This window comes from Rhinatrema bivittatum, chromosome 2 (assembly GCF_901001135.1).
Source record: "Rhinatrema bivittatum chromosome 2, aRhiBiv1.1, whole genome shotgun sequence".
Taxonomy (NCBI): Eukaryota; Metazoa; Chordata; class Amphibia; order Gymnophiona; family Rhinatrematidae; genus Rhinatrema; species Rhinatrema bivittatum.
The window spans coordinates 481340991-481367016 of NC_042616.1; the positions used below are offsets into that span (position 1 = coordinate 481340991).

Below are 26026 nucleotides of genomic sequence, written 5' to 3' on the forward strand. Positions count from 1 at the left end.
GATAGCAAACTATAGAACTGCGGCTCCCAAGATCCCCCCCCAGCTGTGTCTGGTACCCCGAGGTGCAGCCATAACAAGAAGCTCCGCACAGAACTAATAAAGCCTACTGTGGCCCCTGGGTGTTAAGAGACTGAGGAGTCTTCTGTAACTATAAGATATTTCCTTAGGGAAAGGGTGCAGGAAAGAAAGTTCAACTAAGGGACAGTGGGTGTGATTGACGAGGTGGCTCAGCCCCTAGGGGAGTATATAATACGCTTCCCATGTGGTTACAGGGCTCTCTCTGCTGTGTGGGGTGCTGAGGAGGATGTAGTGGAACCCACACTCCCTCCCCTCTCTCCATGGGTTTCAGAAGGGGGAAGGAAGGAAGATGTGGAGGGCTTTCCCAAGATCTCAGGAAGCCCAAGAGAAGTACGGAGAAACTAAGACTCAAGCTTGGAGTATGATAAAGTAAAAAAGGAGGGCCAGCAGGACCAGAAGAAGATCTTTGCCCATCTTGGAGTCTTTGTGCAGGGCTGGGAAAACTGCTTTCCATCTGCAGAAGAGGAGATAAAACTTTGTGAAGGACTGCAAGACAACTTATGTGGGAAGAGACTGAGGGTTTGAGGCCTGAATCCAAACCCAGGTCTGGGGTGAGAGAAAAAGATGATTAAACTGGAGTTATTTGAGGGAAAAGTGGCCTGTGATTTTTGGATGTTTTATTTACCTTCAGAACTTTTTTTTCCTGCTGAAACAGTCATTGCTGTATTGGTTAAGAGCTGTGATTGATTTTTCTGGACTACTCTCTGATCTGACACATTTGCAAAATAAACTATTTTGGAATGCAACATTTTGGTGTGGACAGTGGGTTTTGTTTTGTGTGTCCTCGGCTCAGTTTGGCTCTGCAGGGAAACCTGTCCCCAGTCTACAGCCCAGAGAGAGTGCACCCCACCCTGGGAGAGTTACACCATTGATCCTTGAGACTAGGAAGGTGACCCCGAGTGGAAAAGGGGTTACATTACTTTCCGGTTTGCATGCACATCCATATGTACATATGAATCCTCCCCCCCCCCAAAAAAAAAAAAAAAATCCCAGACAGGATCCCTTCTGGACTCTCTGACATGTCTGCATAAGACTCCAAATACAGAAGTTATTAGGGAGGGACAGACAGACATGTTAACTCATAAGCCTACTTTTCTTCCTTTGGAAAGGAGGCTAAAAATGAATATGCATCCTACAATAAATGTAAACTCCCTAAATCATAATCAGATATTGAAATGTAAAGCTGTTAAGCCTTTATCATATAGACTAACGTACAGAAATTTCCAGCAGTAAGCGTGGGACGAGAAGTATAGCCAGCAGTAAGTTATTGATATCATCCATGCCACCTCCAGGAGTAGGGCTCTTTTCTCAGAACATATAATTGTCTCCACAAGACACGGGGTTGGGGAGGAGTTGAAGGTCGAAGGCCTGGAGGACTGGAAAGAGGCAGCAAGGGTACTGGCCTGTTCTCTGGAGACGTTTCTCCAGTTTCTCTTTTTTTTTTCAGATGGATAGCCGCTTGTCTTTTCAGAGACAGAGTGGGCCTGTTTCCCCTATTTTCTTATATATTTTGTGGGAATGGGAGTTTTCACTTTGTTTTATTGCACCAAGGGAGGAAAGCTCAATTGTCTGGGCAAATCTTTTGTGGCCAAGAATCTCTAGGGAGGTGCTTGAAATCCAAAGCTGTAAGCTGCATTCTTATTTTTGGGCAAGAGAGGTTGGTGAGGACTCTATGGGTGCAACTTGTAGAGAGTATCCAGCTCAAACTGCTGGAGGACTGCAGTAAGAATCTGAAGTAGTAATGATAGAGCCAGCACCGTTTCTGGCAAGGTCTCGGAGATAAAATGGAAACCAAAAGGGGACCTCTGGGATTTATTCCATTGCACTGTATTTTTGTCTGTTTATTAAGTTAATAAAATCTGACACTTCTCATAAAAAAGAAAAAAAAATAGCAAAGCATGGTACAGCAATGAAAATAGACAAACAAATAGCTTGAGACTTGTTCCTGAGGCTGCAGCCTGCTTCTCCTTTCCTTGGGAGGGTGTGTACTTAAATTTTTAAACCTGAAGCAAGCCCCAGGGAGGGGAAGAAGAGGATGAGGAAGAACATCCATGGGGAAATAGCCCAGCTGCCCCAAACTGCCTTCTCTGGTTTTGAAGAGCACACAGCACTTCTCATATGAAGCCAGGAGATCTGGCGGCCTGACAGGACAGGCTCAACCTGGCTGCATCAGTCCTCCACCTTACTAGGCCACTGCTCTGCTCCTGGTGATGGGGGTCAAATTAAGGCAAGCCAGGGACAAGTCTGGGCCCGTTTATAGCAAACACTGTGGCTGTTTATCTATAAATGCACACCTGTATATCTCCAGGATTTCTTTTACCAGACTTAGTAATTTATTTATTTTTTTTACATCATTTCCCCACTACAAAAAGAGAAAACAAGCAGATTTGCAGCACAAGAAAAGCCACTGACAGGAAACGGACGGAACAAGATGTCAGTGGGAATAAGCTAAAGTCATTGTGAGACATTTCTGCTGCTCTTGCAAATTAAGAAGTGAATCTGTCTGCAAGAGAAAAGAAATCATACCTGCCATTTAGCGGGTGCTGTGGGAAGGCTCAGTCTTGTGGATTGTGCCTGCATAAGATGAGATGCTGCACACAAAAACTCTGCAGCATCTGCAGGCGGCAAACTATATTGCTGTGACAATGTCACTCTCCTGGTAGTGCAGAAAGACCTCCTCAAGAGCTCATCAGTCAATGTAGTGTTCAGACAACTAGAAAGAGAAAACAACAAGAAAAAACACTTTTTTTCAAGGAAGTTTGAATATGCACACCTGGAGTAAGTGCTTTTTTCCCTTTGTTTCTCCTTTTTATTTTAATGACATAAAAACTTGTAACAAGGGTTCACAGCTCCTAACTAGCTTGTACAAGAGATGGACTCTACCATCAAGCTAGGGTGAGATAACATAGTACAAAATTTCATCTTTGTGAGACTTTCCTCACTCCAAATGATGTTAAATTTTCAGCAAGGTGTACTGTGTGCTGTTTGCACGTCTCACTCTACATGCGAAACTGGCCCCTAAACCCGAAACCACCACCAACACCACCTTGACCTATTAGATGGCCCTCCTATCTACCTTATAAATGGCCTGTGACCGACGGCCCGCAAATGCGCAGTAGAGCGCAGCTCTACTGCGCATGTGCGGGCAAGGACGTCGGTCAGAAAAAAAAAATGGCGGTGGGGCCGCAGGAGCGGGAGGAGAAGTAGCGGCGCCGCGCGCGCGCGGTGCCGCTACTTCTCCTCCCCAGATCTGCCGGCAGATCTCGGGGGGGGGGGGGGTCACTGCCGCGCGCGCGGGAGTGACACCCCCCCGAGATCTGCCGGCAGGAGCGGGAGGAGTTAATGGAGCCGGGTGAGGGTTGCGGGAAGTCGCGCTTACGGCGCCGGGAGGAAATGGAGGTGGGTGTGGGCTGCGAGGAGTCGCGAGTACGGCGTCGGAAGGAAATGGAGGCGGGTGAAGGGAGGGACTGAGAGGGGGACTGAGTGAGTGGGACTGAGTGAGTGGGAGGGAGAGGGGGACTGAGTGAGTGGGAGGGAGAGGGGGGACTGACTGAGTGAGTGGGAGGGAGGGAGAGGGGGGACTGAGTGGGAGGGAGGGACTGAGTGAGAGGAGAGGGAGGGTGGAGAGGAGTGGGTGGGGGAGGGGGGTGGTGAAGAGTGAGGGGAGAGAGAATGAGGGGAAGGTGAGAGACAGAGGGATGTAGCCCGTTTTAACGGGCTTTACGGCTTGTAGAGATATAAATACTTCATTAGTATGAGAGTGTTGTAGATAGTCTCCCTCTTTCTCCCCCCCCCCCCCCCCATGATACTGGTGCGGTAATACTAAAATTTCCCTAAACACTGCTTTTGAATTTTCCCCGCAGCACTTCTCCCGTGCCCCGCCGCCTCCATTTGCGCCTGCGCTGCTTGCGTTTTTGCCAGCGAGCGGCAGCCAGCACACTTCCTGCCGCTGCCTCACCACGGGCTGAATGCCTGCCTCCCAGCTCCCACAGCTTTCCTCTGCGGCAGGCTCCTTTCATTCTCAAGCCGCCTTCCTAACCAAATGGCCACCCCCTCCCTCCAAAGTAGCTCTTCTCAACCGGTCTCCTGCTGATCTTCCCTCACCGAGTGAGAGGGACAATCTTCCACTGCTGCCGTTGCCACCCAGGCTATCAGCACGTTCAAGCCTGGATGGGAACGGCAGCAGTGTTAGTGGAGGATGGCAACTGCGGCTGGGCCTTTTCTTCTTCCCGCACCTGCCCCGGAACAGGAAGTGATGTGCAGTGGGGTGCGCGGGAAGAAGAAAAAGCCATGCTGCACCAAAAAGTAGCGTCGGCCCCGGACAATAGCATGCGCCTGAAGCAAAATCAGAAGCAGCCAGAAATCGGCACAGGAGACAGTAGAATTAGCCTTCCGTGGCCGATGAGATTCTTCTTTCTTGGCCTGCGGGGGCTAGAGGAAGAGGCTGCTGCAGCTACCATTTGTGCTCGGGGGGGGGGGGGGGGGGAGGAAATGAGAGAAAGACAGCAAGTGAGAGAATGTATGTGTGATTGAGAGTGTGCATGTGTAACTGTGAGTGAGAGCCTGTGTGTGAGAGCATTTGATTGAGATCATCTATGTAAAGTGTATGAGGGAGAGCATGTGTGTGTGATTGAGAGAAACTGGTCAGAGAGGTGATGTGTGTGTGTGTATATAGGAGACAATGGAAGTGACTGGTCAAGGAGATGACGAGTGTGTGTGTGAGAAAGAAAGTGATTATGGGAATGAGAAGCCTGTGCATGTGGCGAGCTAGCATAGGAGTAAGAAACCTGGGTATGTGTGAGATAGCATGGACGTGAGTGTGGGCATGAGAGAGAGACTGATCGGGAAGGTGACTGGTGTGTATGTAAGAGAAAGACTGGTCGGGAGACGATTGGTGTGTGAAAGACAGAAACTGGTATGTGTGTGTGTGTGTGAGAGACAGAGAGACTGGGCGTGGGCCCTAAGGAAGAGGACCATGAGTACAGAGCTTCAGCTTAGTTTTTGGGTACTTGCCAGGTTCTTATGGCCTGGATTGGCCACTGTTGGAAACAGGATGCTGGGCTTGATGGACCCTTGGTCTGACCCAGTATGGCATTTTCTTATGTTCTTATGTTCTTATGGTGTGTGCTACTGGCCTGCATGGAAGAGGACTGGAGAGCTGCTGGAGGGGGTTAGTAAAGGTGGCTTTTTACGTTTATTTTTCTTGATTGACTGCCATTTTAATTATTTAATATTATGTGATGTGTCTGCTGTTTTGAAATAGTTTATTGGTGTTTGGAGAATTTTAAATAATTTTTATGAGTTTTTAATTGTTGGATATTATTCTGTTCATAGTTGTTTTTGAAACATTTATTCTGCTTATTAGTATAGTTATACAATTATTTCTGTGTTGGGATCTATAGCTGCTTGGCTAGTTCTGTTTTCCTAATAGGAGGTGTATTTGTGTTTAGGGCCTGATTTAATATTTGTAGTGTTGCCTTTTCATAGATAGGGTTGTTACTGGTTGAGTTCATTCCATAATACAGGTGTAACTGTGTGCAGATTAGTTTATGTGCATTACTGCAGATCCTGGGAGTATGTTAGGTCGGTTCTGTGTATGTGACAGAGGTGAGGTATTTTACTGTATCAGCCTTATTTGTTGTATTTTCTCAAGAGGACATGCAGTAGTGATAAACTGCTGTCTTTTCATAAGTAGGGCTATTGAGCCTGGTAGATGGAGTTTGTGTTGCTATTACTGAGATGACACTAGAACCAGAATATATTTTTTGTAAGGTGAGTTGTACGGGGAATGTCATAATTCTGCTTTACATCCATAATTATGGGTCAGGGGGGTTCCTGTGGATGCAAACTGTACTTTTACATTTAGCCCTATGATAGTCATGTGTTCAGTGTGTCACGTATATAAAAACCATCTGTCAGGTGTGTCCAGACAGAAAAAAGGTTGAGAACCACTGTGCTAGAGAACAACTAATTCATGACCATCTCAAGGTGACTGGAATTAAAGGTTCCCAGGTATGGAGAACTGGGGATTTTTTCTATCCTTATTAGTTTTAATTATTGATTATTATTTGATGTCTGCTGTTTTTGAAATATTTTATTGGTGTTAGGGAAGTTTTCAAAAATTTGTATGTGAGTTAAATTACTGGAGGTTCTATTCATCAGCAGTTTTGAAATATATATTTTTAGTATGATTTTCCTATTGTGATTGTTTTATAGTTCTTGATTTTATTGTTTGATGTTTTATGAGGAATGATGGTATTTTCTGTTTTTCCATTGCTGCATTCTAACAGTCTAACTTGTTGTGATTTCCAGTTCAGTTTGTCTGTGCATTTCTGTGTATATTTTATGGTCCCTTTATTCTGTATTTGGTGACTCACCAAATTGTATGTGTTATTGGGTAGCCATGGGCCAGTATGGAGAAAAATCCCCCGGGCCACTATTTTCCCACAATCCGCCCCTGGGAGAGGGGGTGACAGCCTCTCTTGGTTCTGCTTCTCTGAAATAGAAAGCAGGAAGAATTTGATTTTCTCTTATTTTTGGGAAATGTTCATCTTTGAATATTGCTATTGTGTACAGTACAGGAAAAACATTTTTTTTCTTTTTTTTTTTTATTTCTCTGGTGTTACGTTCTTGACAGAGTCTGCCATTTTGGGTTTTCCAGTTAAGCTTTGTTTCACTGTTTCTATTTCTAATTTGTGATCAGTTCTGTATTTGGTAAGGGTCAATCTGTGTTTTGCATCTGGGTAGCTAGGCAAGTTATTCTGCTATTGTGTAGTTTCTGTAGCAGTCTAACCCGCACCTCCCAATACAAGGATGTACTATGTTGAATGCTCTCTAGAGCGTAAGTGTGAGCCTGAGGAGATAACATGCATGTGAGCGTGAGAAAGTCTGTCAGTGAACAGTGTGTGAGAATGAATATGTATGTTAGACTGTGTGCGTTTGTTTATATTTTTAAGTTATCTCTAATCCGCATGTATAAAAGAGATGAGGTATTCTGCTAGTGAGTAGTTTCTGTGCAGGGATCTATATCAACCTGGCTTATTCTAGTTTCCTAATAGGAGGTGTTTTGATGTTCTAGGGCCTGTTGTCACATTTGAAGGGACAAACCCCTAAGGAACAGCAAACAAAAATTCAAAAGCAAAATGAAGAAATGCATATTATAACATTTGACATGTATAAAGGTTGTAATAAAGTAGCAGCATGCAGAGGATTAATGTGATTTTGACTGCAACAAGCAATTCCATTTACCTTTTGGGATGCACCAGATCTACAACACTGCCTATAAAATCTTTGCCTTTGCGAGGTGCAACATGCCAGCCAGCCTTGTCTTTTTCCAGCAATTATACAGAAGACACAGGAAACCTGTAGCCCCCCTATGTAATACAAGTGTTTTAGCTACACACCACTGCGAGCAAGTCCTCAGATTCCAAATGTCTTAAACATAATTGTGCACCAAAAGTACACTTAAAAAAAGACTGCATCTACTGTCTCCTGACTACCAGTTTCAGTATACAGTGAAACGCCTTTCATGGAATAATTATGCCGCATGACTTAACAGCTCCTTACAGCTAGTTCCTCTGCTTCCATTCACCCGCACCTCCACAATCTCTGTGCACTTCCTTGAGCCAGGATTTTTTTTTTTTTTTTTGCTTTGCAGAAAAGCATTCCCCCCCAGGAAACAAGAACAACTCATCATAGTTCCATGGCTTTATACTGGGTAAGGGATCTTGAAAATCCAGATAGCTTGATTCCTAAAACATGTGTTCATTTTAGAAAATGGTGTCGTCTTTATCTTGCTATTCTGTTGCTATTCTTTTGCTATAACTATCCTGCATTTGCTAGTGAATTGGAATCAGGGAGACTGTGCTGAAAGTTCCTGTTCACTCACTCAGTCAACCAGCCAAGTTCAATTTTCCTCAGGTAAGAGACTGACTGGGTGCCCAAGGGACACTGTCAAAAAAGCAAGAAATAATTGATTCATAAATTTCATCTTGGAAAGCATTTGTACCTACAGTTCTAAACAAGCAAGCATCATGTAGAGAGATTTCATCAGTGAATTAATGTTATCTTACACAAGATCATTACTATCTCCTGAAAGCTTTCAGTATTACTATATTTCACATGCAGTTCGTTAGAGAGGTTTTTTTTTTAAGGTGTATCTTGCCCTCCCAAATAAAAACACCTTCTGATAAATATGAATAAACGTATAATTCTGTATTATTAGTGTTATCAGTTTTAAAGAAGCAGCCCTAGATTTCTCCAAATAACATCTGCCTGTTTCTTGACTTTGTTGCTCTTTTTTTTGTTTTATAGGGATGTCCATTTGTTCTAATCATTTTTCGGCAATATGTGCATATAATGTTTTACGTGCAGAAAATTAAATATCTGGCTTTATATGCATTAAATTCCAAAAACAAACTGAACAAATGTGCATACTGGAACAAATATAGAAAATATTTGTTTGATCTGAAAATGAATCAAATGAACCATTTTTCCATGCACATCCTTATTGTTTTATTCCGAGGTCTTCTTTCTTTGTTATCTCAACTTTGTATACACCTTTAATTATGATCACACCTGTTGTTTAAAATAAAAGAACTCCATTCTTTTCACAGGCTATAGTTTATGTTATATTCATCCTTTGCATTCAGTATGATGCCTGCATGGGGTTCTGACAAGAGACAAAAAAAAACAACTCTGGTGTTCTTAAATTCATAGGATCTTATTCAATGAAGAGTTATTCTATAGAGACAAAGAAAAATAAAATGGCCATATTAAATAAGGTAAAATTCTAACATTAGTGCCACAAATGTAAAGATATACAACACTGTCCCTAAACAACAAACTTCACATAAATTCCCTATCAATATGAAAATGAAAGAAATGCTATGTGCAGCCATATCAATTGTAAAAGGACTTGCTAAGATTATGAAATAGTCCCCCTGAAGAAGGCACATGAATCATGGACCCGTGTCGGGGAGTTTTTTGTGGATTTCAATGATAGATAACATTTGCAAGGAGGCCGAGGCCGAGGCCGCAGAGCCCCGTCGCGAGCCATGCCACGACGAGGCCTGGGAGCTGGAGGGAGCCAGAGGTACTTGTGCTGGTCACCTGGGGCACAGGTGACTCGCTGCAGCAGCCAGAGAGGAGGGACTGGGGCCCCCAGAGGGAAGAGCAAGGTGAGCAGGCCCGGCCGTGGCCTTAGCGTGGCCGGGACGCGCAACATTTGTGACAGGTTTGTAATGTAGGGATCAAGAGGAGACCTTTATTTTGTGATCTCACTGTTCGTTGGGGATTGTGTTGTTTAAGAGGTATTCCAAGCAGATCATTATTATTTAGATTAATGATATTGAATATGATCGTTAATGTTTTATACTGGATTCTAGATTGAATTGGTAGCCAGTGTAGTGCTTTCAATGTAGTAGTAATGTGATCATATTTTTTGGCTCCAGATAACAGTCTTGCGGCTGCATTTTGCAGAAGTTGTAGTGGATTTATGTGACAAGCAGGAAGACCAAGGAGCAGGGAGTTGCAGTAGTCAAGGTTCGAAAATATTAGTGTTTGTAGAACAGTTCTGAAGTCTGTAGTAGTTAGTAAAGGTTTCAGGCAGCTTAGTATCCGCAACTTGCTATAGATGGATTTTATCAATTTACTGATAAGCCCTTTCATTGCTATGTTTCCATCCAGTTGTAGTCCTAGGTCTCTCACTTGCGTCGATGGATTAATTTGGCAATTTCCTAGGTCTATAGTGGGTGGTAGTGTTTTTGGGGGTTTCAATTTAGCCATATGATTTCAGGTTTTTTTGTATTAGTGTTAGTTTAAGCTGGGATAGTTTTTCATTTATCATTGTCCTATATTTTGTGATTAATGATGCTGTGTTTTCTGTTGAGTTTGTTAGTGGAAAATAAAATTGTAGATCATCCGCACAGAGGAAGAAGTTTAGACCAAGGTCTATGAGTACTTTACATGATGGTAGCATGTGGATGTTGAATAGTGTAGCAGAGAGAGCTGATCCTTGAGAGACTCAAGTGTTACATTGAAAGGTGTCAGATATCTGATCTTTGAATTTTACTTGGTATGTTCTCTCATCTAGGAAGATGAGATGGTAATGAGATAGTAATGATGGCTTAACTAAAATATTTACATAAGACCATAGGATATGCCATGCTGAATCAGATCAAAGATCCATTGAACCCAACATCCTGTCTCTGAGACTGGCTAATCAGGATCACAAGTACCCAGAAGATCCACTCCTTGTTGCTCACTCCCAAGGATAAGGGATGGTTTTCCCAAGTCTATCTGGCTGATAATATTTATAGAATTTTCCTACAGGAATTTGTCCAAACCGCTTTTAAAACCTACTGTGCCAGATGCCTAGACCACATCTTCCAGCTAACAAATTACACAGCTTGATTGTGCATTGAGTGAAAAAGTATGTTACTTACTTGTAGCTGATGTTCTCCAAGGATCACATGATGGAAGACCTCAGAGGTAGGTGATGCTATGGTCAACAGCATGACTTCACAGTTTCTAGGGCTTTCAATAGCTCTTCTGAGCATGTGTGGGATTATCTCACATTTCAGCCATCATACAAGGTCCTCCTCAGTTCTTTAACTTAGCTAACATGATGTTAGGATTAGTTAGTGTGTGTGGGCCCTTGGGCCGAGGTGAGAGGTGGTACTGCCCACAAGGAGGAGCCCCGTGAGCCTCACCGTCAGGAGGCAGAGTCTCTGCTAACGTCAGACACAGTATCAGTCTAGAGTCTTTATTAAAGAGATAGAGTAACATAGCCCGCAGAGCGGGGTATACTGGAGGAGGTCCTCAGTAGAGATGATAGTGGTCCGCAGAGCGGGGAACGCCAATAGAGTCCTCAGTAGACATGGTAATGGTCCGCAGAGCAGGGTACACTAGAGTGGTCTGTTAGGAATCTGTGTTGCGGGCTCCTGAAAGAGGGAGGAGTTAGCAATCGCGTATAGATCTGCTATCTGATGGGAGGAGCAATCAGATAAGAGTAGCAATCTGTTAGGAAAGCTCTGTGATGGAGCTGTGAGGTAGCAAAATTGTAGTGTCTCAGATATCATCTTGCTAAGGAGTAGCAATCTGTAATGAATCTGATATAGTTGTAGGTGAATCCTTGGGCCGGTGGCAGATGACCATGCCACCGGGAGGATATCCTGAGAGGGACCACCAGCTAGGCTTGAGTATGGAGACAGACACACATTAGTTCTTTTATTAAACAGGTTTTTGAAACCACCAGAGGTGGCAGTAATGAACTGATATGCCCAGCAGGGCTGTAGTCCCTCAGGTACTGGAACAGCGATTCAGAATGGCTGAGCTGTTGAGAAACTGTAGAAAGTGAGTAGGCAGAGTAGGGAGAGTTCATGAACAGAACTAGATGACAAAACTCACATAAGGTCCCAAGGAAGCTCAGGAGCTGGAAAGGTTTAGGCCCTCGAGAAGCGAGTTTCTGGTTCCAGGGAAGCTCTGAGAGAGCGATGGTAACTCACAATTGTTTGTAGCAGCGATAGCTTCCAAGCAGTAGCGAATCTTCAGAGTGTCCAGGAACATGGGCCCTCGAGGAGCAAGTACTGGTTCCTATCTGTAATCTGAAAGAAAGAAAAGGAGCGAGGCCCCCGAGGAGCGGGTAACTCTGGTAAGTCTGAGGAGGCAGAGTAGCTTTGGACAGCCGAAGTGAGTCCTTGCTAACTCAGATTGTTAGCAAAACAGAGACCTTTAAATATTGAAAGCAGATGACGTCATCTCAGGGGGACGCCCCTGAGGTTCGCGCTCTTGCTGGTACTTCAATCAGAGCGCGCGCGTGCGCCCTAGGTCTTCAGGCAACATGGCGGATCTGCAACGTCGAGCCGGTCCGGGGACACCGGAGGGAGACCACATGGAGTCGCCGCGGCAGCCAGCCATCCATCAGACCCGGAGGGAGTCGCCACAGAGGTAAAGAGGGCAGAGTGAGAGCGTCGAGCAGCGACGGTCACAACAAGGTCCTTGGTAGAGTTGGTGAAGGCCTGCAGGGCAGGATAGGCCCGAGGGAGTCCTCCGTGGAGAAGATAAGGTCTGCACAGTGGGGTACTTACGAGAAGAGTAGAGGTGGTTCCAGGGAATCCCCGAGGTACGAGGCAGGCAGAAGTCCCAAGCCTTAGGCCCTCCGAGGAGCGGATAGCCAAGATGAGGAGAGGGCCCCCAAGGAGCGGGTACCCGAGACGTCTTACGCGAGGAAGCAGGAACAGGAACACGGACTCCTCTGAGAGTGAGGCAGAGTTAGCAAGGATGGGTCTCTTTGCCAAGTCGTCAGTAAGCAGGACCAGTAAGCAGGACCAGCTGGTTTAAATATCCTGAAGGGATGATGTCATCCGGAGGGGACACCCCCGAGGTTCCCGCCATGACGTGTTTAAGACTGGCCCATGTGCGTGCGCGCCTAGGAGATTCCGATGGCAAGATGGCAGTCGGTGGCGTCCGTGCTGCCCCGGGAGGCCTGGGAGCAGTAGGAAGGCTGTCGGCAGCTGGCGGAGGCTGCCAGTCTACCCCACGGTGTCAGGGAGGTAAAGAGGTGAGCAATAGTGCCATGGCAGCTCCCATAGCTGTTCCTCGTACAAATTCGAGGAACAGCTGTGGGAGCTGCCATGGCTCCAGATGTGGCAAACATTTTTGTGGCCAGATTTGAGGCCCTACATATAGATAATTGCCATTGGACACCCCATCTAAAATGTTGGAAACGTTATATTGATGACGTCTTTGTCATATGGGAAGGGTCCCTACCCATGTTACAGGAGTTTCATATATGGCTGAACAGCCTGGATCCCTGTCTGAAATTTACCATGGAGCACCATCATGACCACATTGCCTATCTAGACATATTGATCCAGAAAAAAGACACCTCTTTAGCTACGTCTATATACCGGAAACCAAATGACCAGAATAACCTACTTCGATTTGATAGTTTTCATCCAACCAGTTTCAAAACTAATCTTCCTGTGGGTCAGTTCCTCAGATTGAGGAGATTGTGTACGGATCAAGATGATTTTAAAATTCAAGCAAAAGATATGGCTAATCACTTTTTACAATGTGGCTATCCCACACAATGCGTTAAAAAAGCTTACCGGCGTGCACTCTATTCAAATAGAGAATATTTGTTCTTGCCAAAAAATTCCAAGCCGGGATCAAACCCACAGACCATGGTTCTAAAGCACACTCTGTTGCCGGCATCTATCAGCAGAGCCATGAGAACACATTGGAGGATCATTCAGCAAATCCATCCCTTATTCAATCAACCCCTGCGAATTGCATACTCTCTGGGCAAAAACATCCGAGATCATGTTGTGCGCTCAAATTGCTCCAAACCTATATTGAACATTGAACCAGTTCAAGTTTGTGATAAATGCAAATTTTGTCCTTTAAAATCTTCTCAGTCTCACATCACTATAACTTCGGGGAAGACGATTGCATTGCCTGAATTTTCCTGTCATTCCACCCATGCCGTTTATGCAATCTTCTGTCCATGCCCCTTAATCTATGTGGGCATGACAAAAAGAAAAATCAAGATTCGTCTCACTGAACACAAGTGTTGTATCAACACAAATCGAGTTGAGGAACCTCTGGTCGCTCATTTCAAGGAATTTAAACATGAGTTTGATGATATTAAATGGACTGTGCTGGAAATCATTAATCAACATTGGAGAGGTGGGAACCGTATACAGTCATTAAGACAATGTGAACAGAAGTGGATTTTTCAATTGAAATCAGTCATCCCTGGTGGTTTAAATAAAGACATTGAATGGTTCCATTTTTGGTGATTGCCCGCCGAAATCAGGAATCACTTGACTGTCAGGTGATTGCCAAAAACCTCTGCATTTAAAAATCAGACCGACCCGAGCTGCCTCACTGCTGAAATCTCTAAGCAGGGAGACTGTGTCGGCGTTCGGTGAGTTCAAATCTGTTTACCTGCTCCCTCCCACTTGCAAGTATACATCGTTAAATGTTGTTTGTTCATAAAATTGAAATCGCTGAAATTATAGTTCATTTTAACTAAAAAAATTTTATATCTTAGAAAAATTGACGAACCCGCAGCATCTTGCATGAATTATCATTGTTTAAAGATCTGCTTTATATCCCCGCTAAAGCAAGGGGAAGTGCTGGATCAGGAGAGCTTGAAACGGATGTCTCTGAAGCAGCTTGTGTGGCGAAACGCGCGCATCGGACAAGTGACTCCGACAGCTACGGGATGAGCAACCCCGACAACCTACAAATAAGGAAAGTCAACCCTTTTTAAATATATAGTAAAAAACACAAAAAATACAAATAATTGAACTTTGATGCTAGTTCCTTGGACCAATTGATTAAATGTGACCCTGTGAAAGTGCATGAAATGCAAGTTCAACTTGTGAGCACTGGGAGTGGTATGATGGTCCTTAAATTTATATGAGAAAATTCTACAGCGTTGTTATTTTCTAAAAGATTTCTAAATACCACGTGTTTTCATATAGTTCATTTCAAATCGTGGGATTTTCTATTAAGAGAGTATTGTATTTGGTAATTGAAATCTCCCATTATTATTGCACTGCCAAGTTGGTTAGCTTCCATGATTTCTCTTAACATTTCATCATCTGTCTGACCATTTTGTCCAGGTGGACGGTAGTATACTCCTATCACTATACTCTTACTCTCCTGTTTCATTAGTATCTTTCAAGGATACATTCCTCCGAACCATGCACTGCTGAGTGACTGTTGGCTTTCCCCCTTGTTCTAGTTTAAAAGCTGCTCTATCTCCTTTTTATTTTTATTTTTAATTCTTTATTTATTAGCTTTTCCAAATTTTTTCAAACCAATTCCAGTTCATAAGAGAAAATAAAGGGTATGTCACTTTCAACATTTACTTATTATATCATTTCTCTGGAATATTTTTCTATTGACAATATCCTATTGACCAGTCAATGACGCTAGTCTCAGGCTGTAGAATATGGGAATTATATAATATACAATACAATTTTTAAAGGAAAACATTAAGTAGCAATAACTCAAGACTTCTGCTGTACATATAGTTATGTCTCTGGGGATGATGTAAGATGCTTTTTAGAATCTATAAACCTAGCTAACTGATCTGGAGAAAAAAAAATATTGCATTCATCTCTCCTTTTTACTAGACATTTACAAGGAAAACGCAATAAAAACGTATATCCTAATGAAATCAATTCTTGGCGTAAAGCAAGGAAATTCTTTCGCCTTTGCTGCGTTATTAACGCCAAATCTGGAAATATTATAACATTCAAATCATGAAACTTTATATGATATATTCTGAAATATGTTTTCATTATTTTATTAACATCAAAGCCTGTAATAAGAGAAACTAATAACTTTCCCTTATCCATTACCACCAAATCAGGCTGCTCCAGAAAATCTGTCAAGTCATCTTGGAATGGTATATTGGAATCTCTATTTACCCTTCTAGAAATAGGCAAAAAATAACATGTGTTCACAGCTGGCATATCAGAATCCATGAAACCCAAAATCTCACTAAGAAACTTTTTAAGTGAAATATATGGAGTCTCTCCTGCTATGCGTGGAAAATTCAAAATACGAATATTTAAACTTTTAGCTATTTTCTCCAAAATTTCAATACGTCTCGCCATTGCTTCTCGGTCTTTTACTAGCAATGCTTTGAATTCCTGAGTTTTTTCATCTTTTTTCTCAAGTTCAGAGATCTTTTTACTTGAAGAATTCAATTTTTCCCAAATTTCAGATATTTCCTGATGTTGCTTCTGGTTAAGATGGCGGCATAAGTCAGACGTCTGTAAGATCAGTGTTAAAATTTCAAGAATTCTCTCTTTGAAAAATATTATTATGCCACCTAAATGTAAGGGTAAGGTGAGGATACACCCAACAGAGCCTTTACCCTCACCTATTCAACTTGAAATTATTCACTTTATGTCTGTACCTGTTGGAGAAAATCCAGGAGCCGAGGACCCTGGTGGGCAGAGCGGTGGGGGAGAGCCTCTTGTGCCCTTAGATGAGGCGTTACTGAGTCCTGATCTGAGAAGGCTGCCGGCACAGAGAGGGAACGGCAAAGACTTCGAAGAAGGTCCGGGAAATGACCTCACTTCCGGACGCGGAAGCGAAGCAGAGGGGAGTATTGCTGGAGTGGTGCCACGAAACCTGACACCTCCGGAGGTAAACTCCATTCTAGAGTCAGCAGAGAGAGTGGAAGAAGCTGGAGGAGCAGAAACATCGAGGCTCAACCAACGACCCGGAGAGAAAATCATGGAACCCGGTCTGAGAGATGTAGCAGGTACGGGGGAAAATGAAGTAGTTGGCTCGACCGGCGGTGACTCTAGCCATCCCCCTGTGGTGACCCTTGATGGACTCTAGGATTTGGTGGTAGGCTTTAAAACTGAAATGAGAATTGCCTATCAAAAGTTAGTCTAAGCTCTATCTCCTTTTTAAAAGTTAGTGCCAGCAGCTTAGTTCCACTCTGGTTAAGGTGGAGCCCATCCTTTTGGAAAAGTCTCCCCTCCCCCAAAATTTTCCCCAGTTCCTTACAAAACTGAATCCCTCTTCCCTGCACCATCGTCTCATCCACACATTGAGCTCTGCCTGCCTCTGGGGGCCTGCACGTGGAACAGAAAGCATTTCAGAGAATGCCACCCTGGAGGTTCTGAATTTCAGCTTTCTACCTAAAATCCTAAATTTGGCTTCCAGAATCTCCACATTTTCCTATGTCGTTGGTGCCCACATGTACCATGACAGCTGGCTCCTCCCCAGCACTGTCTATAATCCAATCTAGGTGACGCCTGACGTCTGCCACCTTTGCACCAGGCAGGCAAGTTACCAGGTGGTCCTCATGTCCACCAGCCACCCTGCTATCTACATTTCTAATAATTGAATCACCAATTATGATGACCGGCCTAACCCTTCCCTCCTGGGCAGTAGCCCTAGGAGACTTGTCCTCAGTGTGAGAGGACAATACATCACTTGGAGAGCAGGTCCTTGCTACAGGATCACTTCCTGCTACACCAGGGTGATGTTCTCCTACTGGGAGACCTTTCTGATCCAAAGCAGCACTGGGGCTGCCAGACTGGATTTGGGACTTGGCTACTATGTCCCTGAAGGTCTCATCAATGTACCTCTCTGTCTGCCTTAGCTCCTCCAAGTCTGCTACTCTAGCCTCCAGAGATCGGACTCGTTCCCTGAGAGCCAGGAGCTCATTGCACCGAGTGCACACATATAATCTCTCACTGGTGAGTAAAAAATCATACATGTGACACCCAATGCAAAAGACTGGAAAGCACCCTTCTTGCTGCTGGGCTAACCTGCTTTTACTGAGAAGGCCTGCAAAACAACAAAAGCTAAACTTCTCTACACCGCTGCACTCTCTGACAATCTAAAGCAGGGGTCGGGAACCCATGGCTCGCGAGCCAGATATGGCTCTTTTGAGGGCTGCATCTGGCTCGCAGACAAGTGTCGCCACACTTTCCCGCTGACCCAGCTGCTCCCCAGTCCTCCTCCGCCCGGGCTTAAAATGCTGTCAGCCCGAGCGGAACGCGGCAGGACAGCTAGAGTCAGCGGCACCGGCATGCTCTCTTCTTCCCGCCCCCCCCCCCCCCGCGGCCCGGAAGAGGAAGTGGAGAGTATCGGGTGCATGCGTGGCAAGAAGAGGCCACGCTAGTGCGCTCGGCATCGGCCCGAAGTAAAGAAGACTGCAGCGCGGCTCGGAGGAAAATGAAGAGGTTCAACCGTGGCCGATGGGACTCTGCCTCCGCGAGGGCTGAAAATGAAGGAGGTTAGCGTTGGGAGGAGGCTGCTGCTGCTGCCGCTAGTTCCCGGGGTGGGGGAGAGAGAGAGTGAATGAGCGAGCAAGCATGTGTTTGCTCGCTCATTCACTCTCTCTCTCCCCCCCACCCCCACCCCGGGAACTCGCGGCAGCAGCAGCCTCCTCCCAACGCTAACCTCTTCATTTTCCTCCGAGCCGCGCTGCAGTCTTCTTTTCTTCGGGCCGATGCCGAGCGCACTAGCGTGGCCTCTTCTTGCCGCACAGGCATCTGATACTCTCCACTTCTTCTTCCGGGCCGCGGGGGGGGGGGGGGGGGGCCTGTGTGTGTGTGTGTGAGTGTGAGTGTGAGAGATTGCATGTATGTGAATGATTGAGAGCCTGTACATGTGAAAGAGAGTATGTCTGTGATTGAGAGCCTGCCTGTGAGAGAGAGAGAGCATGAATGTAAGTTTACCATTGGGAACCTGTATGTGTAAGTTTGTGATTCACACAAACAGGTTTTCAAAGAGTATGTGTATATGATTGAGATCCTTTGTGTGTGAGAGAAATCATGTGTATGTAAGATTAAGAGCCTGTGTGTATAAGTAAGAGAGAGATCATGTGTGTCTGTGTGTGACTGAGAGCTGGTTTAGGTGATGGAGCATGTGAGTATGTGATTGAGAGCCTATGTTTAAATGAGAGAGAGAGACCATGTGTGTCTGTGTGTGATTGAGAGCTGATTTAGGTGAGGGAGCATGTGAGTATGTGATTGAGAGCCTGTGTGTAAATGAGAGAAAGAGAGGACATGTTTGTAAGCATGTGAATGAGAGTCTGTGTGTGAGAGAAAAAGACAGCATGTATTTATGTGATTGAAAGCCTGTGTGTGTGTGTAAGCGTGAAAAGATAGACAGCATGTGTGTAAATGTGTAATTAAGAGCCTATAAAAGTGAAAGAGAAAAAACATGTGTATATGTGAGTACTGAGAGCATGTGTGTATAGGTGTGTAATTGAGAGCCAGTGTGAGAGAGAGCACTAGTATGTGACTGAGAGAGGAGAAAGTTCCAAGCAAACCACCCCACCTCCTGCTAATTCAGAACAATCTCAGGACATCTGGATATCAAATGTTCCCAGGTATGCAGAGCAAAAAAAATTTTGTATCCTTATTATTTTTCATTACTGGGTCTTTGTGTCTGCTATTTTGAAATATTTTGTTGGTATCTGGAAATGTTTTATATGAGTGTTTAATTATTGGATATTCCACTCATCAGCTGTTTCGAAATATGTTCTTTTTGTTAGTACAGTTTTACTGCTGATGATTTTATATTTCTTGATTTGTTTTATAAAGGATGGGTGATGTTTCTTTTTTCCTTTGTTACACTGCATACAGAGACTCTGGCTTGTTGCAGTTTCCAATTCAGTTTTTTCTGCATGCTTCTTGTTATGCGTTTTGTTCTCTTTATTCTATGTTAGGTGAGGGGCAGCACGTGATTCAGGTGAGGTTTTCTGCTGGCGTGTAGTTTCTGTGTAGGACTCTATAGCAGCCTGACTTGGTCCGTTTTCCTAATAGGAAATGTATTGGTGTCTTAAGGCCTGGTGTAATATTTTCAGAGACTTATTGTACTTTAAAAGTGTGATCTTACATAAAATGCACACATTTACTTGTATTTAGTTTTAAACATATTGTATGGCTCTCATGGAATTACATTTTAAAATATGTGGCGTTTATGGCTCTCTCAGCCAAAAAGGTTCCTGACCCCTGATCTAAAGGGACTGCCTTTCAAACTCATTCCATAGAGCTTCTAAATAGATTCTCAGGAGGGACGGCCATTCCAAACTCCTCAAAGGGAGGAGCTGCATTTGAATGGAACTCCCTCTAGCTGAACTAAGGGCTCACCCAGATCTTACTGGTAGTGTGACCGCAGGGTCCGCTACATTGGTATGGGAGCTTTACTATATTGTAATTCAGTTTATGCAAAACATTCCAAGGGCCAAGTCCACACACAACATGCCTATCAATAGGCCTAATATCATATAGGTTCCAAATGTCTTTTGCAGGGTTTTGTGGTTGGCACCACAGTAGTGCATGTAAATATAGTATACATGTTGTTATAAATGATGTTTAAGCTCAGAAGACTGTTTGAATCTCCTTTTTCGTGCATAATTTTTAATTGTGTCTGGGGAGGGTGGGGGTGCAAGGCCTAATATCCATGCACCAGGCCTGGCTGCACTGGTTCCGTGTGGGAAAGCAGGAATCCATCTTGATCTTTGTGTCAGTGGGTATCCCCAGTCTCAGTCACAGCAGTGATGTGAGCAGTCTTCGCTAAGGCTAAATTTTCTTTGTTATAATCCCAGAGAAATCCAGTGGCATGGATCACTTCTGGTCCTTTCTACCCAGGAGAAAGTAGGCAGAGCAGAGCCTGGAGAACCATAATTGTAAAAGCATCACACCGTTTACCACACGATCAATGGGAAAGCACTGGAATAGCAGGAGGGGTGGGGGTGGGGAGAGAATTGGAGGCAAGCTACAGTCACAGAAAGGGAGGGGTTGAGTCAGGAGGAAATGCCTGTGCATTGCTAGTGAGGCTTCTGTCTGAGGTGGCTGGGCTGAGCTCTGAGAGAGGCAGATGACTGTATAACAACTGAGTCTCCTGGAAAGTGGGGGTGCGGAGAAGGGATGGGTGTTGCACCCGTCGGACGCAGACGGCTGCGCCCTCTCTGTCTCACCTCTTTTCTTTCTCTTTCCTCTCCTCTGGGCAAAATGGCTGCCTCCGCCTCTCTCCGCTGACTTCTCCTGCATCCCCGGACTGGCATGGGCGATTGCGTTCACCATTCTTACACTGAGGCCACTTAGGGCAAGCGCGCGCGCCACCCTCTCTTTTGAACACGTAATGGCGGGAACCTCGGGGCCGTCCCCACTGCATGACGTCACTATCTCTGGGTACTTAGCTACTTAGAGTCAACAAACATGTCAAACTTACAACAGTGGGAAAGGGAGGGGGTGCTGCAGGCTGGTGAAGGGCTGGCAGCAAGCAAGAACTTTACATAATGATGCAGGGGGCACTCACTAGGGCAGTGATGGCTAACCTATGACACGCGTGTTAGAGGTGACATGCCGAGACATTTTTGCTGACACACGCAGCGTTTCATGGATAACCCAAAAACACAGCCCGACCCTTTAAAATTAGTTTTTTAGTATCCCCCCCCCCTCCGGACCCCCCCAACCCCCCCCCCCCCCCCCCGCCCATGCCCCCGGGCGCATGGAGGCTCATGCGGCACAGCGACAGGCAGATGGGCAGGGCCATGGTGAGGCTCACGTCACCACGGCCCGAAGAAAAAGATTGCGTTTAAACGCACTGATGCTCTCCTCCTTCCTGCCTGTGCGGCCCTGGACGTAAACGTTTCCGGAGCCACGTGGGCAGGAAGGAGGAGGAGCATCAGCGCATGCAGAAGCGGAGCAGTGCTTACGGGCCGCCGCGAATCCCAAGTCGCAGCGGCCCGAGAAGAGAAAGAGGCCCGGTAGCAGGGCCGCCGCGGCCCGAGAAGATCAGGGCCGATGCAGAGCCCATCCTGCGGTGACCCACGAAGAGGAGGCCCAGAGGTGAGAGAGAGGCTGAGGGTCTGTAGAGGGTGTGTGTGTGTGTGTGTGTGTGTGCGCGTGTATGAGATGAGTTGAGAGATTGAGTGTGAGAGTGAGGACCTGAATGCTTGCAGAGACAGCATGTGCTTGAGCAAGACAGCATATGGGAGTGAGAGAGAGCCTGTATGTGTGAGAGTCAGACAGCATGTGCCAGTGAGAGACTGTGTGTATGAATGATTGTACGAGAGAGCATGTGAGAGTGAGAGTGTGTGTGTGTGTGTGTGTGTGTGTGTGTGGGTGGGTGTGTGAGAGAGAGAAAAATGCATGTGAGAATGAGAACCTAACTGTGTGTTTGAGGGAAGAAAATGGAGAGAAAAGAAACAGAAAAAAAGACATTATAAAAGGAATTGGCAAAAAAAAATAAGAAAGGGAAGGTGGGAAAAAAAAGCCTGTGACCAACCAATTAGAAAACTAAGATCAGACAGCAAAGGTAAAGAAAAAAAAATTACTTTTTGTGATTGGCACGTGTAATCTTTGGGAATGTGCAAGAATAGCACTTTCTCAATGCGGATCTCACAATGTATGAGATCAGCATGGAGAAAGTGGAAGCCTACGGGGCCTGCACAAAGGAGGCAGCAGAATGGGCTTCAGTGTCAGTAGCAACACTCGGCACCTCTCCAATAGCCATGCGGCAGCAATGACAGTGGCAGCAGAGGAATGAGAGAGGTTCCGAGGTTGCTGGCAAAAGAGAGGGGGGGGGGGGGGGGGTCTGCCTTTAGTGTGTGCATGTGTATGAATGGGACTCTGCCTGGGGGTGTATGTGTGTGAATGCATGGGTGCCTGCCTGGGGGTCTGTGTGTGAGAATGAATTGGTGCCTGCCTGGAGGATGGAGCGGGAGTGGTGTGAAAATGAATGGGAGCCTGCCTGGGGTTCAGTGTGTGTGTGTGTGTGTGTGAATGACTGGGAGCCTGCCTGGGTGTGTGTGTTTGTGTGTATGTGAGGGAGCCAGCGAGTGTGAGAGCATGAGTGTGTATGAGAAAATCCAGGGGAGTAAGAGTTTGTGTGTGGGCGGAGGGGGGTGTGTGGAGGGGGAGAGAGTGTCTTAGAGCCTGAGAGTGTGTCAGTGTCTGTGAGAGCGAGAGGTTATGGTGGGTATAAGAGCATGAATATGTATGTATGTGACAGTGTATGTATGAGAGAGAATGGACATGTGAGTATGTGTGAGAGAGAGAGGATAACCTCCTAATCCTCAACAATATCAGGGTGACTGGAAATCAAGAGCTCCCACAGAAGGGGACAGCAGGGACTTTTTAAAATCCTTATTAGTTTTACTTGAAGATTTAGCCAATGAAATTCAGCAACAAAAAAGTCACTAAGTAGGTAAGGTAAAGAATTATTTGTTTTTGCTTTATTAATAAATACAGAACATATATTAAAATTATAACTTTTTGTTATTAATTAGAGCTACAAATATCACAAAATTATGGATGTTTCTAGAAGTGACACACCACCCAAGTTATGCTCGGTTTTTTTTTTATGAATTTTGACACACTGAGCTCAAAAGGTTGGCCATCACTGCACTAGGGGGTAATTTTCAAAAGGATTTATATGCTTAAAACTGGGTTTTACATGAATAAATGCACTTTACTCCTGTAAGTAGGCTTTTGGAAATTACTACAACATATGTCATTGAATTGTCAATAGGTCTTAAATGAATAAGTGCACTGTAAGTGCATAAATGGACTTTTGAAAATTGCTATGATGATATGTTACATTTACATGAGCAGCAGCACAACAGCAGAATATGTGTCTGAGCCACTTGTTGGCACCAGGGCCAGTACAAGGCTATTGGGCACCCTAGGCGACCCTTGCACTGCCCCCCCCCCCCCCACCTGTTTCGGTGCCGACTGTGTGCTTCTCAGGGCCGCGAGCGGGATAGGCCCCGCTTTCGGCACCACGTGGCTGCTCTTCGGCACCCCCTACAGCTCGGTTCCCTAGGCAGCCGCCGAAGTTCGCCTATTGGACACGCCAGCCCTGGTTGGCACTATGGTTGCCTTATTACTTGGCAACTTGTTCAAGAGCTAATTGATTGGCAAAAGACTTAAACAGGTCAGGAATCCAAGATATATATATATACATGAGAGAGACTGTATTTCAAAAGAGACAGAGCAAGATGGAAGCAGTGCAGAGAAAGCAACCAAAATAGTAAGGGGTCTGCATCAAAAGCCATATGAGATGAAACTGAAGGACTTGAATATGTATACCATGGAGGAAAGGAGAGATAGGGGAGATATGATGCAGACCTTTAAATTCATGAAAGCTATTAATGATACACAAGAATAAAACATTTTCTAATGGAAAGTAATCTGTAGAACTAGGGTCATGATATGATATGAAACTACGAGGGAACAGGAACAGTGTTAGGAAATATTTCTCCAAGGTGTTGCACTGGAGGTGGACCCTTGGCCTGGCACAGGATTGGTACGGCTCTCCAAGGGTTCCCAGAGGGCACCTGCCACCAGGAGGCGGATCACACAAGGAGATAAGGCTAGCTGGAGCTTCACCAATAACAGTCCGGGGGCTCCGCAGGTTGAGCCCTTGGATTCCCGGACCTCCTGGGCTTAGGTGGGCCTCTGAGGATCTCCCGGAGAGGTAGCGGAGAGGTGTGCCCACCAAGAGCAAGGGTGAGCGGCAATTGGAGAACAGATGAGCTAGACCAGAACAGAGAGTACCGGAGTCCACTGGAACGAGACAGAAAATGAAAGACCTCCAGTCAGGGTAGGCAGTGCCTAGTGGTCTAGCTTGTAGAAGGCAGTGGGTAACGTCAGAGCAGGGAGGCCTGGTGGTCACAGGAGGAGCAAATAGAGTGTCCATGTGGAGCACAAGGGTCAAAGCCAGGGTATCCGTCTGAGGGTGGTCAGCCAAAGCAAGGGTCAGTTTCAGGTATCAGTTTGAGTGTAGTCAGTAGCAAGCAGAGGTTAGTTCCAGGCAGCAGTCCAAATGTGGTCAGTGGCAAGCAGAGATCAGTTCCAGGCAGTGGTTCAGACGTGGTCAGTAACAATCGGATCAGCACAGTGAATCTGCCCAAGTGTGGTCAGAGGCTAGCCGAGGTCAGTTCCTTGAAGTCAGTCTGAGAAGGTACAACCTGGGTAGCGGAACAGGAACAGACGCTGGAGCACAAGGAGGACCACAGGAACACAGGAGCACTGGAAGACACAGGAACGCAGGAACACTGGAGGAAGCAAGGAATACAGGAACACAGGAACATAGGATGGCAATTAGCTTCTCAATGATGAGATGACCCGTTTGCCAAGGCAAGGAACTGGAGCCTGAGCCCTGTCCCGACGTGAGGTGCAGTGTGAGGTCGAAGGCCCTGAAGGCCCGGGATAGGCCGCAGGACGCCGCAGGACGCCGCAGGACGCCGTGGACACCGGGGACTGGCAGTGGCTGTGAGGGAGGACAGACCAGGCCTTGCGGAGGGGAGCCGAAGTGAGCAGGGGCGGCCTAAGCACCAGCACGGCCGGGACGTGCAACACAAGGATGGTGGAAGCATATAATGCCTTCCTAGAGGAAAGGTAATGAAGTTCAAAAGAGTATAAGGATAAAGGACAGAAATGAGAAAAAGAGGTAGCCTGCACGGAGCAGCAGCTTTTGCCCTAAAGGTCATAAAACAAACAAACAAAAAAACTTGCTGGGCAAACTGGAAGGACCTCTTGGGTCTTTTTCTGCTGTCATTTACTGTATTACTACCCAGACTTGTGAGGGGCACAGGACCAACCAGCTGAATGGATGCAAAGGGGACTGCAGTTCAGTTTGCTCATCCCTGGGCTAGGGAGTGCTCCACTTCTTAGTTATTTAGGAAAAACGTGGAATTTACGTTAGGGATATTTTGGCTGCATGTCACATGAAGGACTTCGCGAAGGTCGGCTTGGCATGCTTTTGGTAGCTGTACTGCACAGACAGCGCCCAAGGGTGTTGGGCATATAACCTGTGGGCCTATTTTGAAAAAAGTCCCCATGGCAGATATTTTCCTACAATCCGCCCCTGACCCATACAGTTTTTGAAATTGTCCCACATGATTCCATGGCATGGAATATACTTCTATTTGTTTTGTTGTGTGTGTTTTGTTTTGTTTTGTTTTTTTTTATTTCATTACATCACTTTGGGTGTCCCCAGCCACCCCTTGAGAACTCCCACGCTGTCACAGAGCTCTAATTTCTCCAGACCTCATAATCATTCTCCCAGATCCACCACCGCTCAGAGCAACACCTTGCACGTTTCAGACTCACTTCCTTAATGTACATCTGTGATGCTCTTTGCCCCATCACCTCCTCCCTTCATTTCCTGTACGCCGCCTACTACAAGCTACTGAAGCGTAGATACAGGGTGCAGAAATTTCCCCAGACCTCTTCATCTACGCCGTGAATCAGCAGAGTTTGGACAGCATTGAACTTTAAGAAATTTCTTTTATTTCTACGTTATTTTCCTTTGACCTTTCCAAGCCTCCTCTGCCGCCGTGTCTGCTTGTCTGTAAATCACACAGCTTTCCAACATTCACAGGGTAATTTTATAACTTCCTGCACAGTGGTAAAGTCTGTGTGAACAATGTAGGATT

At 45.5% G+C, this 26026-nt stretch overlaps 1 protein-coding gene across 6 annotated transcripts in view; it reads right to left on the minus strand.

The window, feature by feature from the left end:
- The window catches only part of NQO2 (N-ribosyldihydronicotinamide:quinone reductase 2), a 167059-nt gene that overhangs the window by 72255 nt on the left and 68778 nt on the right, over positions 1–26026 (minus strand). For 3 of the 6 annotated variants that reach the window (XM_029590520.1, XM_029590521.1, XM_029590518.1), the window contains exon 2: positions 2605–2791. In XM_029590520.1, the coding sequence (XP_029446380.1) occupies positions 2605–2611 (7 nt within the window). In that variant the 5' untranslated portion in view covers positions 2612–2791. Of the gene's footprint in view, positions 1–2604; positions 2792–7326; positions 7624–7644; positions 7749–7966; positions 8029–26026 lie in introns of those variants that run through there. The other 3 variants (XM_029590517.1, XM_029590516.1, XM_029590519.1) reach the window with 3 other exon arrangements.